The 18,126-nt window shown below is 38.0% G+C and overlaps 2 protein-coding genes across 3 annotated transcripts in view; one reads left to right on the forward strand and one right to left on the reverse strand.

Annotated features, from left to right (window-relative positions):
* Nucleotides 1-1,247: 1,247 nt before the first annotated feature.
* On the reverse strand, nt 1,248-8,164 carry NDUFAF4 (NADH:ubiquinone oxidoreductase complex assembly factor 4). Of its 2 annotated transcripts, none has more exons than XR_010158112.1 (3): nt 7,534-8,131; nt 6,994-7,097; nt 1,248-1,629 (listed from the first exon to the last, which is right to left on the reverse strand). XR_010158112.1 is itself a non-coding variant. In XM_001135738.6 (3 exons), the coding sequence occupies exons 1-3, from the start codon at nt 8,050-8,052 to the stop codon at nt 1,342-1,344; spliced, it is 528 nt and encodes a 175-aa protein (XP_001135738.1). In that variant the 5' UTR covers nt 8,053-8,164; the 3' UTR covers nt 1,248-1,341. The 2 variants fall into 2 exon arrangements, 1 of the variants encoding a protein (XP_001135738.1); XM_001135738.6 differs by having other exon boundaries at nt 7,917-8,164.
* Nucleotides 8,165-8,333: 169 nt separating this feature from the next.
* The window catches only part of KLHL32 (kelch like family member 32), a 244,703-nt gene continuing 234,910 nt past the window's right edge, over nt 8,334-18,126 (forward strand). The window contains exons 1-2 of the mRNA XM_016956028.4: nt 8,334-10,407; nt 10,577-10,665. The gene's annotated coding sequence lies outside the window, so the exon portion shown is untranslated. The remainder of the gene's footprint in view (nt 10,408-10,576; nt 10,666-18,126) is intronic.

Genomic DNA, 18,126 nt, shown 5'->3' on the forward strand with positions numbered 1-18,126 from the left:
TAATATACCCACAATTCACACCTTTTCCCTTCTTTGAGGTATGCTGCTTTTTGGCAAGACAGAAAAAACACACTACTAGGATTTGAAAAACTAAATTCTGGGCCTGTTTAAGTCATAAACTACAGAATCTTCGGTCATATATTCTCCCCAGGCACTTGTTTCTCCACCGCAAAAAATAATTCCTATTTGCTTGGTCCTTTGTAGTCCTTTATTATTTATCTTCATGATAACCCTTACATTTAGGGTAGCATTATGCTTATTTTATAGAAGAAACTCAATCTCAAAGAAGCTATAGTCTCCCAAAGATCCCCCAAGTAGTAATATATTAGGCAGAGCTAAACTCACACACTCACTCAAGATCCTAGTACTGGTACATGCTATGCTAATTAAATTTGCTAAAATGGATGAAATGGCAATTTCTCAGGTCCCTTCCAATGATCCTGTTCTCTGCTTCTACTTGCTTTTTCTCTTCTCTCAACTAGCATTAACATCCGAAACTATACGTAATCACCAAATTTCATTTACCATGGTTTTTTAATTATTCTTTAAATTTTTCTCTATTTCCACATTAAATCCAGAGAAATGTTACTTTTTTGAAAGTTTCTGCTTCCTGCCTCTCTGAAGGCCATGGGACTTAACTATTTGTCAAAGCAGAAATTCCCATGGGACTTACCTATCTGTCAAAGCAGAAATTCCCAACATTTTGTAAACACCACTAATTACTTTTTATAACTGTAAAGACAATTATTCCATACTTAAAACCAATTCAAAATAAAATAAATCCTCAATACTTCTTATTCCCTGGAGTAGTAATTTTAATTAGATTCTATTGATTCATTTTCTCCTGTGTGCCTTTATTTGGGAACTACTGTTAGTCTACCCTGCTATCGAGTCTCTTTCCCTAACGAGAAAATGTCAGTCTTAAGGGTCAGGAAAGCTTTTACTTTCACTATCACATGTGAAGAATGAACTAAACACCTAACTTGGAAAGTAAAACTCAGTTGAGGGATTCAGGACATTTCCCAAGGGGTAATATGACCAATTTAAAAGTTGGTATATGTGCCTAAAATAACAAATTAACTCTTTCACCATAATAAAGGTACAGATGTGCTCAGTCATGCTGACATGCACTTATGAAATATGCCTAAACCAAATTAAAATAAAACAAAAGATATTCTATGGCAATCTTGAAAAGTCAGGGAGCTCAATAAATATTAAGAGTATGCCTTCACAATGAGAGCATTAAATATTTGGTAATTAACATAATTTATTACGCAAAAAATGAGAAAATATACAGCAGGAGGGATGAGGAGTACACATAGGAAATTTCTGTGATTTTCTTCATTTTGATCGTATTGCTTTCTTGTCTTCAGGAGGGAAGATTTCGACTTCAAAAGTAACAAAATATTTAAGAAGAGAATTCACATCTTTCTGTTCTAACTGGTATTCTTGCATTATTTTCTCAGCAGTCCAGGTTTCTGGAAAAAGCTTATGATTATTGAGAAGTGTCAATGCTTCTACAATGGAAATTTTGCCTTTGGGAATGCTCTTAATATTTATCATATCAAAGTGATGGTCTTTTGGCAATCTGAATTCCTTCGGCTCTTGACATGTTTCAGCAGCTTTTACCTAGTATCAAAAAAAAAAAAAAAGGTTTTAGGATGAGAGAAAAGATTTGACATCTACTTTCATACTTCTCAAATCTACACTATTCCTCTTCAAATAACAACTAATATGGTTTGGATCTGTGTCCCCACCCAAATCTCATGTCACCAAATTGTAGTCCCCAAAGTTGGATGTAGGGCATGGTGGAAAGTGACTAGATCATGGGAGTGGATTTCCCCCTTTGGTGCTATTCTCGTGATAGAGTTCTCACCAGATATGGTTGTTTAAAAGTGTGTAGCACCTCCCCGACACCGCGCTTCTGCTTGCTCTGGCAATATAAGCCGTGCCTGCTTCCCATTCCACCATGATTATAAGTTTCCTGAGGCCTCCCCAGAAGCAGAAGCTGCTATCCTTCCTGTATGGCCTGCAGAATCGTGAGCCAATTAAACATCTTTTCTTTATAAACTACCCAGTCTCATGTATTTCTTTACATCAGTGCAAGAATGGACTAACACAAATTCTATATATGATTTTCCAAACTTCATTTTCTTATTATAATGAGCCATAGTTTAATAGTACTTTTGCCACATTGCCTTTTCATAACTATAGCTCTATCATTAAGAAATGTAGGCATCTCTAGAAAATAATCAAATGTATACCATCCACTCACCACATTATTTCATGTGTTTTAAAAGAACAATGAAAATAATTTATTAAAAACTGCACCTGTTTTAAAAGGGCAGGATTCTGATGCCACCCTAACAGCTGGCTTGATAACATCTATTCTGTTTCCCAGCTTTGTATTTCATACTCAGTACTCCCAAACACCTTGAATGAATTGAAATATTGCTAGTGATCTTGTCTCCTGAGAAAATAAACTAACGCCTCCAATACACTCCAGTATAAATAAAACAACCTATGCACACCCATCCTTCCATCTATCTGTCCCATCCCAGCTTAATCTCAGCGCGTGTGCTCTGCATTCCATTCTCGTTTCCTAGCTATGCCTATCATTCTTTATTTTCTTTTCCTTTTTTTACTGCACTGTGCCTACTGCTGCTTTTTGGTCAAATATAGAAATGCTATAGTTACTATGTTTTTTAACATGCCCACCAAACCCAAAACCAACGCCTCTTTTATGACCAGTTTCCTTCTCTTCAGGTAATGTTTAAAAGAAATAATGCTTGCTATCTCTAATGACTGCCTAGTTGCTTAATTCAGAGGACACTTTTTAGACCTCATTTGAACTCACTATAGTATCTCACTACATCTGACACTGCTGACCACTCCAATGTACCTATAACTATCTTCCTCCTTGGTTTCCATGTCACCCCCTCACAGTTTTCCATCGGTTTTTTCAGTGGGTCCTTCGGGGTTTTATTCATGGACCCTTTTCCTTTTGCTTACCCTTAAATGTCAGTGTGTGACATTTAAGAGCGCCCAGGCCTTCTTCTCAGTCTACACATTCTTCCAAAGTAATCCCACACACTCCTCTAACTTCCATTACTGCCTACAAGTTAATTACTTCCAAAGCTGTGATCGTAAACCAAGACCTTTTCTTGATTTCCCAACCCAAATGCTTAACAGGTATCTCCACTTAAATGACCTACATGCTCCTCAAATTCAATATTATCTGAAACTAAACCTATCACCAGTTCTACTCCCATATCCTCAATCTCAATGACCAACACTACCCACCTCTCATGCCAAAAATGAGATTATACCTGCACCTCCCTCTCCCTTACTCATTACACCAATCAATGACCAAATCCTGTTGACACTGCATCATATGTCTCTCGAACTCACTCACATCTCCCCAGTACTGCTAAATCACCCTAGTCCAAGCCAATGTCTCTTGCAGAAATGACTGCAAATACCTATTTGGTCTCTTCTAATTAGATAAAATGCACTTTGTTCCCCCGCCAGGCTACTTTCAAATCTAACATCACTTTTGACCATTAACTCTTTAATGACTTCCCATTGTCTTCAGAATAAAACAAAACTCCTTAGCAAGAAAAATAAGGGCCTTTACGATCTGACCCCTATCACTCTCCATCGCAACTCACTTCTCCCAAATTCACATTTCACATTTTCTCATAACTGCAGTGAACTCTAACCATTCTTCAAAGGCATCACACACTCTTATATCTTTATATTGCAAACTAGGCCTGAAACACTCTTCTCAATTTCTTCACTTTCCAAATCTCAAAGCTTCTCTCATTTTCCTATTCCCAGGTAAGGTAGATCTTCCTTCCACTCCAAGCACATCTGTATTCAGATTTCCTTTCTAATTAATAGTCAATACTAAAATAAATAATTATTTGAGACAAAAAAAATCTAAGAAGATTCAAAATCCTCTCGACTGAAAAAAAAAAAAAAACCCCTTAGGAAATTAAAAATAGAAGAAAATGTCCCAAATGTGATATAAGTATTTTTTAATTGAAAACAAGTATCATTCTATTATAATTAATGCTGAAACATTTGAGACATCCTGTGGAAGAAAGGAACAGATGAGAATGCCTACTTTCACTGGCATGTTAATGTATACAACACAGTAAAAGAATGAAGTATAAATACTAGAAAGAGAAGTTTTTAATTCTACATAGATATATCTTTAGAAAAGAGAATCAACTGAAAACCTAACAGAAATAATAACCTAGCAATGTGGGTAGCTACACTATAAAAACCACTCACTTTCTGATATATAGTAGTACCTGGCTTTATCTACAGTTACCTGAAGTCAACTACAGACCAAAAATATTAAATGAAAAACTCCAGAAGTAAACAATCCATAAGGTTCAAACTGCAAACCATTCTGAGCAGCATAATGAATTCTTACGCTATCCATTCCATCCTGTCTAGGATGTGAATCCTCCCTTTGTCCAGTGTATCCACGCTGTACAGGCTACCTGCCTGTTAGTCACTTAGTAGCCATTCTGGTTATCAGACTGTGTGGCATCACTGTGCTTGTGTCCAAGTAACCCTTACTTTACCAAGAATAGCCCCAAAGCACAAGAGTAGTGATGCTGGCAACTCAGTTATGCCAAAGAGAAGCCATAACGTGCTTCCTTCAAGTGAAAAGGTAAACGTTATTGACTTAATGAGGAAAAAAAATCATATGGCGAGAGTGCTAACATGGATAATAAGAATGAATCTTCGAACCCCGAAATTGTTGTAACTGTTCCATTTTATTAGTTGTTAATTAAACTTTATCATAGTATATATTTATAGGAAAAAGCAGTATATATAGGGTTCAGTACTACGCTCAGTTTCAGGCATCTACTGAGGGTCTTGGAACCTATCTGCTGATAAGGGAAGACTACTGTAGCAGCAATAAACAGTTTAAATTTAAAGTGAAAAAAGCTCCCATCACAGTAACAACATTCCCTTTACCCCTCAAAGACTTAATAATTAAAATGTTAATTCTCCTCAAATTAATCCATAAATTCCCATTCAATTATACTCAAAATCCAAATAGGACTTATTAAAGAACCTGACAATTTCATTCTCAAATTCATCTGGAAAAATATTAATGTGTGAAAAGAGATAAGAAACTTTTTAAAAGAATGAGAGAAGACTATAAGAAATATCAACACACATTATAAAGCTCTATTAATTAAAACTATGGTTCTAGTGTATAAATAGAAAAATAAGTAAAACTGATGAGTCCATAAATAGACCCATATGTGTATCTAGAGATGCATTTTAAGTAAGTGGAGAAAGGTCTGGGCTCTTCAACAAATTATATTTACACAACAAGCCATCTGTTTGAAAAGAGGTTCAACTGATCTATTCCAGACATCAAAGACCACATTTAATGCCAGATAAAGATTTTAATCTTTTCTTCTAGTAGTTATAAAACTACTAGAAGAAAATACAGAAGAGTTTATATGATGGTAGAGTGGGCCCAGTATTCCTTTACCACAAAAGGCAAAAAGACTGAAATATTTGACAGAATTTTGAAAAAATATGTTAAAAAGTCAGACAACAAATAAATTATTTGCCATATGAAAGGCACAGTATCAATGATGTCTAGAGGCATCACAACCATGAACTGCCTGAAGGAAAAAAAGGGACACAGAACATAAACAAAAGGCAATTCCAGTTTTCATTATCACTCTCCCTAAGGAATCTAGACTTTTCCTAATGTCCCCATGAAATTTTAATATCACTATATACGTATCTCTTTACGCATTATATGTATAACTGAGTCTTATACATACAAAGCATTAATTTTTTTTTGCTCCCAAGAGTGAATTTTCAGATGCATAATTAAGTAACATGAGAGAAAGAATACTTGGGGAGTATTACTCAACACCTATTTTAAAATGACGTAAGAACACAGACATTAACCCTATACTTTTTTCATGTGAGCATTTGGTGATAACTGAACCCTACAATTACTATGTGCAGCGATTAACAGATCTTGTTTTATTTCTCCTCTGTAGTGAAAATAATATTAATAATTCTATCTGTGCAAATATCCAGAGAGAGAGGGACAGTACCAGAATATTTTAGAATGAAAAAAAAAATCTGGAAGTTGTTGGCACTTCCTTGGCCTTTAATCAAACTTTTACCCCTAACTAGAATCTTCCTGCCCCCAAAAACTCATCTGGTTAACTCCAACTGATCCCTCCTCAGGCCTGAGCATAACTATCACTTCCTCAGAAACCATCCTTGATCCTCCCATTTCAAAGAGGTCCCTCCAATATACTCAGCAGTGCACGTACTTTTCCCATAATTACGGTCACATTGTTGCTCATTTGTTTAATGGCTGTGTCCTTCACAACATCATAGGCCCTGTGAAAATAAGGACTAATTTTGTTCATCACTATATACAAAGCACTTGTGCCCAGGACTTACATAATACAGAATATGGATTTACACATAGGTTCCCATTCCTAATGTATTCTTTGATCCTTCTAATTTTAAATATCCTATCTGAATACATCCTTAAAAAAAAAACAGAACACCCCACAAAATCCAACAACACTACTTACTAAAGGAGTCTCTGAGATTAGAACATACCTCAATCCACAGAAGAATGAGAAAATAATATTAAAGCTCTGCTTTTGTCACTCAAATGACAACCACTGGAAGTAATGCCTTACCAAATCCTACAAATTCTGAAATACTATGAAATAATTCACACAGTTGCTTGTATCAATACTTCCACAAGTTATTTTAGAATTCTGGTAAATATCCAGTGAACCAAGGCATAAGTGTCTTGCTGTCTTACACCACTGTGCTTAAACTTTGCCAAGGCCCGTAGAATGATCACAACACACACTTGCAGAGCACTTTTTTTACGACTTGCCACACTTAATCATTTTCCTGAAGCCCCAAAATAAGTAAATTGTGTATTCACTTAATTAAACATACATTTACCTGCAAGGAAGACACAGGATCTTTGGAATCAACATACACATCTTTTAGAAACGACAGCAGCTTTTCATCTTTACAAGCAATCTCTCCTTTAACTTCTGGATAGACTAAGGAAAGGAAAAAAAGTCACAATATTAAAATCAAGGAAAATTTCCTGTAATATCCTAAACGCTTAACACAAACGCTTTCTTTTCTTTTCTTTTTTGAGTCGGAGTCTCGCTCTGTCGCCCAGACTGGAGTGCAGTCGCGCGATCTCGGCTCCCTGCAACCTCCGCCTCCGGGGTTCGAGAGATTCTCCCACCTCAGCCTCCCGACAAGCTGAGGCTACAGGCGCGCCACCACGCCCGGCTAATTTTTGCATTGTTTGTAGAGACGGGGTTTTGCCATGTTGGCCAGGCTGGTCTCGAACTCCTGACCTCAGGTGATCTGCCCGCCTCGGCCTCCCAAAGTGCTGAGATTACAGGCTTGAGCTACCGCGCCCGGCCTAACCACTTTAATTTTTTTAAAAAATAAACATAATCATTTGGACTGTTAGGAAAATACTTTAGATGGAAATCAAAATTCCAGGTCAGGCTCTGCGTCCATCGTCCAGTGAAGACCCCTAGAGAAAGCTCTGTGACCCTCTCGGATTTTGATTCCCTGTATCAAGTCCGTGACAGCAGCCGGCGAGGGCCTGGTTAGCGGGAGCACTGGCCGCTGCCTCTGGGTCTCGGAAGTAGGCGGGGCCGCCGACCTCACCGCGGGCGCGGAGGACAGTCTCAATGTCACCGGCCTGGCGGCTCCCCCTTCCAACGCTCCGCCAACCCGAGCGGCTGCGGCCGAGCAGGCTGACGCCGATCCCTCGGCCTCCGGACCCACGCTAGGGACAGCCGGGCAGCACAGGGACTCCGCGCCCCCGGGCCCCGAAACGCCCTCGCACCACTCACGACTAATCTGCTCTCGCAGGAGGCTGTTGGTAGAGGGGTGTCTGGGAGCGACAGAGGGCTTCATCTTGCTGATTTCCCGTTCCGCTCGGTTCTCTAGGTTGAAATTCCTGATACCGCGAATCACTAGTGCTCCCATCTCCTCATAACATTATGCGCTCAGGTTCAGGCCGCACGTGGGAACACCGGCGCAGGACAACTCCGGGACACCAAGAGCATGCGCACAAGTCAGGGGAAGCCCCGCCGCGGGCGCTTAAATGCGTGCCCGTCGCCCCCTAGCGCTCGGGAGGCCACACACCGCTTCTCTGCCCAGGGCATTTAAAAGGGAGCCCCTCCCTTCGGGGCGAGTGACTGCTCCCACGGGGGCCGCTTCCGGCGGGAGGTGGCGGGGCTTAAGTCCCCAGACCCACGGTTGCTTTTAACGCTGGAACTCCGAGGGAGTCACCCGGGAAGCTCTGTAAAGTTCTGTGCCGGGCCCTACCCCAGACTTTCTGATTTAATTCTTGTGGAGTGAGGCCCAGCATTGGATAAGACTCCACGTGATTCCAAAGTTTCAGTGAAGAGTTGAAAATCAAAGTCGTAAGGAAGTTGACCTTGAAGTTGTTTCACAGGGCAATGCCACCAAAGAGTTAGCCGATAAAAATGGAACTTACTGAACCAGGGTCAAACTGGGCTCTCAAGTTGCCCTTTCCTGCTTTTGTGAAAGGAAAATAATGAAAGGATGTTCCTTGTCGATGAGTATTTGTTCTCAGCCGCTCTCATTTAAATGCCTCTTATTTTCCTGTCCCCCCGCCTGATGCATTTTCAAGCCACTGTATTCTTTTTCCATTATTTTTTACATCCCGTTCTCATTTGACCTAATGGTATCGATTTTAGTTATACTTTCCCTTATCTTATTTTTGCTACTAATTTACTTCTCCATGCTACTAAATGCTGAGTCATTCCCTCTCCTATTTCTCTTCTCTCTTGCCTTCTTCATTCTTTTTAAGCCTCTGTGTAATTTAATGAAAGGAACAGACAATAAGACGTCAGAAAAAACAAACAAACAAACAAACAAAAAAACGAGTGTTACATTCACCTTCTCCGTCTCTCTCCATTTCCTGAATGGGTTACTGTAGTGCTGCTTTTATTTAAGACCCTTTAGAAATATTGTTATTAATCTAAAATAAAACCCATCAGGAAGGAAGCAGTAGGAAGGAGGTTACAGTATTTCTCTTACTGTGGCTGCAAAATCTATTTTTAGTGTTCTGATCTCTGCTTAGCAAAATGAAGTAGAGTGGATGTTTTTAACCAGCTTAAAGTAAGAAAATATTGATGTAAAGATAATCGAATAGAATAATAATAATAAAACAAGAATCAAAGAACCAAAATGAAGAAAGGGAAAGTTTTTTAAAAAGAAAACTAATATAATCATTAAATATAATGCTTAATCAGAGCAAAAGCACTGCAAGGAAGATGGCTTCAGCCACTCTAATTTAAATGCCCTTTATTTAATTATACTGAACATTTTTACAGGGATTGGTATTTGGAATTTATGGAAGCTGAAATCAGTGATCTCAGATAGCATTAACTGGGAAGTTATCCTGAAGATGGCAGGCTGCTCCAAGATTTCTATCTTTGATACTTTTAAGCATGCTTGTGATTCAGGGCTTTTTAGGCACGGTATTTCTATTTCTACGGGTGCTAAGAAATTTTAATCTGCCTCATTATGTCTATGTGCTTTAATCATGGTAGCAATTCGACTCACTGCCTGTTAAAATATTTTAAAAGTGAAAATCTCATTTTCATAGAAATTCCACCGAACTTCGGGCAGTATGAAAAAGTAATGTTAGAAGTGACTGTCAGGACAGTAGGGATTACAATATGAAATAATTATTTGAATTCACACATTCCAATAGAGCTTGGATTCAACATTGAAAGAGCTTCCAGCATGTGTCAGCTGCTTTGCCTGATCCTGGCCCAGTGCTGCTCAGGCCCTCAAATTGCAAAACAGAAGGCAGATGCACTCCATCAGAAACTCACAATTGGCTGTCACCCTTTGGGAATCATGGAAATAAAACCTGAACCATAAATGCATAATTCCAGCTCTTCTTGTCAAAACATATAAATTAACAGGAACTCTGAACTTAAGAACTCCTATTGGGCTTATGTTAAGGATTGAAGTCAGATCCCCAAGGAAAGTATAACTAGGATGCTGCTTAGAATGAAGCTTCCATCTGAGTGGAGTATTATGATGCATGTGTATGGCTGAATATCTTAAGATACTAATAAACCCAGGGTCTTGACAACAACTAGAATTTAAATTATGAGGACAGAACTTTTGTCTGTTTTGTTCACTGCTGTATCCAACACATTGAACAGAGCTAGTACACAGTAGGTACTAAACAATTATCAAATAAAGGTCAAATGAACTGAAAGACAAGTAGGATCCCTGAGCTGGAGTCCAGACCCCAGACAAGTTCTCTCTGCCTGAACACTAGCCCTGCTTCCAGAAGTGAGTCCTTATGCAAGTAACTTAATGTGGTTGAACACACTTTGCTCATCTTAAAATTGAGATAATAGTAATCACCTAAGGGGTTTTACACAGATTAAAAATATGTGTCTAGTACAATGCCCAGCTCAGAATCTGATGTTCAATATTTGCATTGTTTTTCATTTTTCAGAGGAGAAGGGAGCAGTTTAAAAAAGGACACATATTCTGAAGCTCTGGTGAATAGGTGAATGAAAGTGATAAAAAAAATTTGAGATTACAGTAAGACTCATGTTCTTCAATAATTTAATTTTTAAAAAATAAAAATGCTAAATTTGATTTTTATTTGCTGATTAATGTGCTCAGCACACGTGGTGGCATTGTTAGATTTATTAAGGTTGGAATATGGGTGGGAATCATTAGCTCTGGGGCATAAAATGCCACCTGCCTGTGCCTGACATTGGCCACAGAAATAGTCCCCACTTTGTTTCCCTCTGCCCTTATGTCTTTCTCTCTGCCTAGACTTTTACCATTGGGTACTCCTTCTTTTGAACATAATTCAACAGCATTCTGCGTTCTCCAAAGGATTACAGTAGCTAAACCCAGGTGACAGTTGGCTCAAGGGGCCCAGGACAGCCCTCAGAGGTTTCATCAATCAAATCTCAACCACTAGTGAGGAGCACAACAGATTTATGGAGGAATGACTTATTCTGGCAGAGGTTCTGGTGTTCAGGCAGAGAGAACCTCTCCAGGGCCTGGATTCCAGATTAGAAACCAGAGAATCTGTAGGAGTCCAACTACAGTAATTTACAAGGTTCCCAAGTTTGGCCAATTTCATAGTGATGCAGTGTTTTGGGTCTGTAAAACCTAGAATACTGGGAGCGGGGGGTAGTGCCACAAACTCAAAACCAAAACAAACTAGGCTTTGTGCAGATCCAGTATTCATATTGAGGAACACTGGGTCTCAGATTAGAGATTAGAATGATCAACCAGCAATTATGCCCAGATGCCTGCTTTGTGGTTACTGCACTCATGACTTTTGTCATTGTATTCATTTGTATTCATTTCCTATTGCTGCTAGCAAATTACCGCAAATGGTTTAAAACAAAACAATTTATTATCTTACAGTTCTGGAGGTCAGAAGTCCAAAATGAGTTTTTTAAGGATAAAATCAAGGTGTCAGCAGAGATATATTCCTCCTGGATGCCTTTTTTTTTTTTTTTTTTTTTTTTTTTTTTTAATGGGGAAGGGTTTCTTCTAGAGACTTCCCACATTTCTTGGCAGCCAGCAGTTGCATCACTTCATTGTCACGTTTCCTTCTCTGTGACTTTCCTACCTCCCTCTTTCCATTGTAACACCGTTATGATTACATTGGACCTGCGTGGACAATCCAGGATAATCTCTCCATCTGAAGATCCTTGATTTAGTCACATTTGTAAAGTGCATTTTGCTATGTAAGGTAGCATTTGCAGGTTCGGGGATTAAGAGACATTTTTGGAAGGCTTACTGTTTTGTTCACTACAGTCATCAACTTTAGATGACGGTTTGCTGCACAGATCATCCCATCACCCAGGTATTAAGCCCAGTATCCATTAGCTCTTCTTCCTGATTCTCTCCCTCCTCCCACCCTCCGACCTCCAACAGGCTCCAGTGTTTCTTGTTCCCCCTCCATGTGTGTATGTGTTCTCATCATTTAGCTCCCACTTGTAAGTGAGAACATGCAGTATTTGGTTTTCTGTTCCTGTGTTAGTTTGCTAAAGATAATGGCCTCCAGCTCCATCCATGTCCCTGCAAAAGACATGATCTTGTTCCTTTTTATGGCTTCATAGTATTCCATGGTGTATATGTACCACATTTTATCCAGTCTATCATTGATGGACAGTTAGGTTGATTCCATGTCTTTGCTATTGTGAATAGTGCTGCAATGAACATACATGTGCATATGTCTTTTTATTAATAGTAGAACAATTTATATTCCTTTGAGTATATACCCAGTAATGGGATTGTGGGCTTGGATAGTATTTCTGCCTCTAGGTTTCTGGGGAATTGCCACACTATCTTCCACAATGGTTGAACTAATTTACACTCCCACCAATAGTGTAAAAGTGTTCCTTTTTCTCCACAACCTTGCCAGCATCTGTTTTTGTTTTTTTTTTTTCTGACATTTTAATAATAGCCATTCTGACTAGTGTGGGATGCTATCTCATTGTGGTTTTGATTTGCATTTCTCTAAGGATCAGTGATATTGAGCTTTTTTTCATATGTTTGTTGGCTGCATGTATGTTTTATTTTGAGAAGTGTCTAGGCATGTTCTTTGCATACTTTTTAATTGGATTATTTGTTTGTTTCTTGTAAATTTGTTTATAGGTGTTGGATATTGGACCTTTGTCAGATGCATGGATTGCAAAAATTTTCTCCCATTCTGTAGGTTGTCTGTTTACTCTGTTGATAGTTTCTTTTGTGTGCAGAGCTCTTTAGTTTAATTAGATCCCATTTGCCAATTTTTGTTTTTGTTGCAATTGCTTTTGGTGTCTTCGTCATGAAAGCTTTGCCATGCCTATGTCCTGAATGGTATTGCCTAGGTTTTCTTCTAGGGTTTTCATAGTTTTGGGTTTTACATTTCAGTCTTTAATCCATCTTGAGTTGATTTCTGTGTATGGTGTAAGGAAGGGGTCCAGTTTTAATTTTCTGCATATTCTAGCCAGTTCTCCCAGCAACATTTATTAAATAGGGAATCCTTTCCCCCATTGCTTGTTTTTGTCAGGTTTGTCAAAGATCAAATGATCATAGGTGTGTGGTCTTATTTCTGGGTTCTCTATTCTGTTCCGTTGGCCTATGTGTCTGTTCTTGTACCAGTACCATGCTGTTTTGGTTACTGTAGCCCTGTAGAATAGTTTGAAGTCAGGTAGCATGTTGCCACCAGCTTTTTTCTTTCTGTTTAGATAAATCAAAAAATTTCTTTAAAGGACTGAAGATAAAGCAGAAATCAACCACATAGAAAACAAACAACAACAACAAAAAAACGGTTCTTTGAGAATATAAAATCTGACAAATTCAAGTGAAAATAAAAGAACAAATAAAATACATTAAGAATTTTTTGGAAAGAATATGATCATAAATATAGAGACATTTTTTAAAATTGAAAGAAAAATATATAAATATATATACAATTATAATACTTAGTCTCATTCCCTTGTGTGACATGCTTCTAGCCAATAGAATATAGCAAATATGAATATAACACAATCGAATAGAAAAGAATAGAATAAGGAATAGATACAGAATAGAATAGATTACGGTCACTCTCGTGATTACTTTACATTATATAAGACCACCTTAGGAGACAAGAGTGAGGGATTCTCCTGTTGGCTTTGAAGAAGCAAGCTGCCATGTTGTTAGAGGACCTTTGAGAGAACCTGCAAGGAGGCCATATGGCAAGGAACTTCAGGGCCTTTGGGAGGTAAGAGGAGGCCCGATGTGACAGCCCACAAGAAACAGATATCTCAATCCCACCACCATAAGGAACTTAATTTTGCCAATGACCAAGTAAGCCTGGAAGAGTACCCCTGAGCTCCAAAAATTAAGGCAGTTCAGTCAATCCTATGTAATCATTTCAATGGATTCCCAATATAGATTTGGTTAAATTCAACACCCATTACTAATAATACATTTAGCTAACAGGGAATAGAAGAAAACTGCCTTTACTTTATAAAGGGTACAATTCAGAAAATTATGGCAAATATCGTATTGACCAGCTCACAAAGAACAAGAAAAAGAAATAAGAATTATAAATGTTACGTTATTTGTTCTTTTGCAAAATCAGCACTTCTGTCTGCCTTGAAAATTATAGAGAATCTGGCAAAGACTATTAGATCTAATATATAAATTTAATAAGGTAGCTGAATAGCTAGCTATCCTACCCATCAGTTAGAAAACATAATGACCAAGGCCCAGGGCAATGGCTCACACCTGTAATCCCAGCACTTTTGGGAGCCTGGGGCAGGCAGATTACCTGAGGTCAGGAGTTTGAGACCAGCCTGGCCAACATACTAAAACCCCGTCTCTACTACAAATACAAAAATTTTCCAGGCATGATGGTGCACATCGATAATCCCAGCTGCTCAGGAGGCTGAGGCACAAGAATAGCTTGAACCCAGGAGGCGGAGGTTGCAGTGAGCCGATATCAGGCCACTGTACTCCAGCCTGGGCAACAGAGCAAGACTTTGTCAAAAAAAAAAAAAGAAAAGAGAAAGAAAGAAAATATAATGGTCAAAAAATTTCATGGATGATGACCACAAAAATTATTATGCATCTCAAAATAAACTTGAAATATGTGTAAAACTAAAACTTAGTAAACCACAAAAATTATGAAAGAACATAAAGAAACACACATGGCTAGACATACCAGGTTCCTTGATGCAAAGTCTGAATAGTGTAAAAATGTCAATTATTCAAAAAATAAATCAATTAATTTGATACACTTTCAATTTCAATTAAAATTGTAATAGCATTTTTAATGAAGCTCGATCACTGATAATAAAGTTCATCCAGAAAAGAAAATACGAAAGAATAGCCAATAGATTTTAGAAAAACAGCAATTAGGTAGGACTTACCCTATATCAGAATATGATATAAAACTTTATGGTATGGTATTGTTATAGGAATAGGCAAATAAATAGTGACAAGACAGATGTGATTATGTACAGGGCAACATTTAAAATCACTCTGTGATGTAAGGATATAATTCTTTCCCCATAAACAACTGAATTTCCAACATCATTTATCAGTTTGCTTTTTCCCCTTGCTCTCCATTCCCATTTATAACAATTCCCTGTCTTCTTTCTTCACTCCAGCTTTCCCTGCTGCATCAGTTTGCTTTCATACTGTATCTGTCCCTCCATGTCCCCATGAACTTGCTTTATATGGAAGTAAGGAACACCTCATCATAGCAGTTTTGGTTTGATTCCAATGAGATCTTTTTTTTCCATCCATAGCAATTTAATCAATACAACAGTTGTCCATCTTGGCCCCAGCTACAGAAGGTAGTCTTGATAATTTGGCACAGGGAAAAAAAAGTGAAAAGCTGCAAAGAACAAGCAAATAATCAAGAAATCATTTTCATTTCAAAGATTATGAAAGATTATGAAAATAAAGAATATAGAACAGGGAATTCCAGAAGGACCCCAGAAAAGATGTGAAAAGCAAGTTGTAACCAAAGCATTTTACCTTAACTGGTAAACCCAACTCAATAACTCCGGAGCTAGGGTCTGTGTTTGTTCTCTCCGTCCGTCTGGTCCTTTCTCCCTTTGTAACTGTCTCTGATTCTTTTCTTAGCAGCCATGGTGTAACATAATGATTACTAACCAGCTTGGCATCAGACAAACCTGCATCTGAATCTTGGTTCTATCACTTCCTGACTGCATAATTTTGTGGTAAGCTCCTTAAATTTTCTGGTATTCAGTTTCTTTATCTGTAAAATGGAAATATAACAATACTACTTATTTCATAGGGTTGTTGTGAGATATGATCCATTTGAAAGCATAAGTCTTGTCATACAGTAAACATTCAAAAACTATTAGCTATTATTCTTTTGTATAACAAAATACTAATATAATAGGAAACATTTTAATAATTATAGTTTAGGTTTGATTGGCACTTTATGGCTTAGAAGTTAGTATCTTCAGATTCCTTATTCATTAACACATTATTGCAATACTCTGTAGTATTATACCCAACTATACATATTTAAGAGAACCGTTTAGCTGCCTGAGGCTGTTTTTAAAATGGTGAAGGATACTCTGGGAAGTATATGAAGTGTCCTTGCTCATAGACTTTTTGGATTAGTTTCTTATTGTCAATCCATGACCTTGCAGGCACAGCTCTGCCTTTTTATTCTGGTAGTCCCACCTTTTGTTAGCTTCTGTCTCCATTGTCCCTAGGAATTGCACACAGCCACCCCTAAGCATCAGTGCACACAACCCTCTGCCGAGTTTCATTTCTGTTGGATGTGACACTGTTAGGTGAGGCAGGGAGGCAGGTGTGGTAGACAGAACTCTATGACCCCCAATGACCCTAAACAGGGAACCCAGTTAAGCCTGCTTTGGACTTCTAACCTACAGAACCATAGAATAATAAATAGATATTGTTTTAAGCCTCTAAGTTTGTAGTGATTAGTTGTGAAGCAATAGAAAATGAATACAGCAAGAATAAAGTTGGGGATTAAGAGGGTGGTGGAATGAAGAGGGATGGGTAAAGAGACCGGGAGAATGGGATATAGCTATTATAGAAGTCATTGCAGGTCAGGTGGTGGTAGAGGTTTAAAATGATCGGAAAGAGTCTGGTTTTTATTTTCTATGAGTGAAGGTCTCTTGAGTGGAAATTAGAGAGCCATAGGTCTCTCTTAGAAAGATGACTGACAGCTACATAAAGGATGTTTTAGAAGAGAAAGAGAGACCAGGTAAGGTGCTGTTATTCTCATCCATGTGGGAGGTTAAGTTTTTTGGTCCAATTTTCTTAGGGATATCTATTTAATAAGAGGTCTTTGTAGTGGCACTGCTTAGATATGACTTCCACTTGAGCTGGACAGATAGATAGCAACAGTAACCTAAATAGTGGGATTTGAGATTCAGAGGCTGAATAAGTATAGTCATCTATTTTTTCTCATTCCACTCTTGGTGTAGTTAATCCTTTTTAGAGCTTTTGATTCCATAGAAGCTCAGGATGTATGGATGCAATCTTGTTCACTTAGAGGTTCCCAACCCACAACCATGGGCACAGTAGCTCTTATATGTCCAGAGAAGGCTTCCAGAGAAGTCTCCAGAGAAGGCTAAAAATATGAGGTCTGTCTACAGCTCTCAGCAGTGTGATCTAGTAAAAGAGTATGTGAAGTTCCCATTTTCATCAAAAAGATAATTCATGTACCTAGCTAGCTGCATTTTGATAAGTGGTCTTAATATATTTACTGTAAGAAATTATAAGTATTTATGCAAGTCGGAGAGAATCTTGTTATTTAGCAATGCAGCTTTGTTAGAAATCTAATGGTAGTCTTTTAAAAAATAACTTTTGATTATGAAAATTTCAAACACATTTAAATGTGTAGAGTTTAGTACAACAAATCTCCATGTACTCTTCATCCAGTATCCATAATTACCAATTTATGGCAAATCTAATTTCTTCTATATACTTTCCCATTTTCTACCTCACTAGTCATTATTTTTAAAAAATCCTTCTTTTAGTGATACATCTTATTATTCTAAGTACATCTTACCAAAGACAAGGACTGCTCTTTTAAAACATAACCACAAAATAACATTAGTCTTGTTCAAAGAGCTGTGAATGAGAAAAAGGTACAGATTTTTGGATGGGTTCACACTCAGAAATTTTTTTTAAGTGTTTTCAATGAATTTGAGCAATAAAGTCATAATGTGATTGCTAACCACTCTATGTACAGGAAGCTCTTGAAACTATGTCTCACTCTACTCAGCACATTGCCTGTGGGCTTCCCTTTCACCAGTTTCTTACCCCTAAGAGGCCACATTGTTTGCTGCTCATCAGAAGAGTGACTCTGTGATCTTAGGATGCCACAACTTAACTCGCCCAGCTCATTTCTGTATCAATTCCTGCTAAAAGGTCATTTTTGTTTTAACTGGTTGGTTGAGTCAGATGATAAGTGAAATATGATTCATGTGTATAACAGCTTCCCATCCCTGCTCCTTTGCCAGCCCCTAACTCCACCCCTCAAAT

This window comes from Pan troglodytes, chromosome 5 (genome assembly GCF_028858775.2).
Source record: "Pan troglodytes isolate AG18354 chromosome 5, NHGRI_mPanTro3-v2.0_pri, whole genome shotgun sequence".
NCBI lineage: Eukaryota > Metazoa > Chordata > Mammalia > Primates > Hominidae > Pan > Pan troglodytes.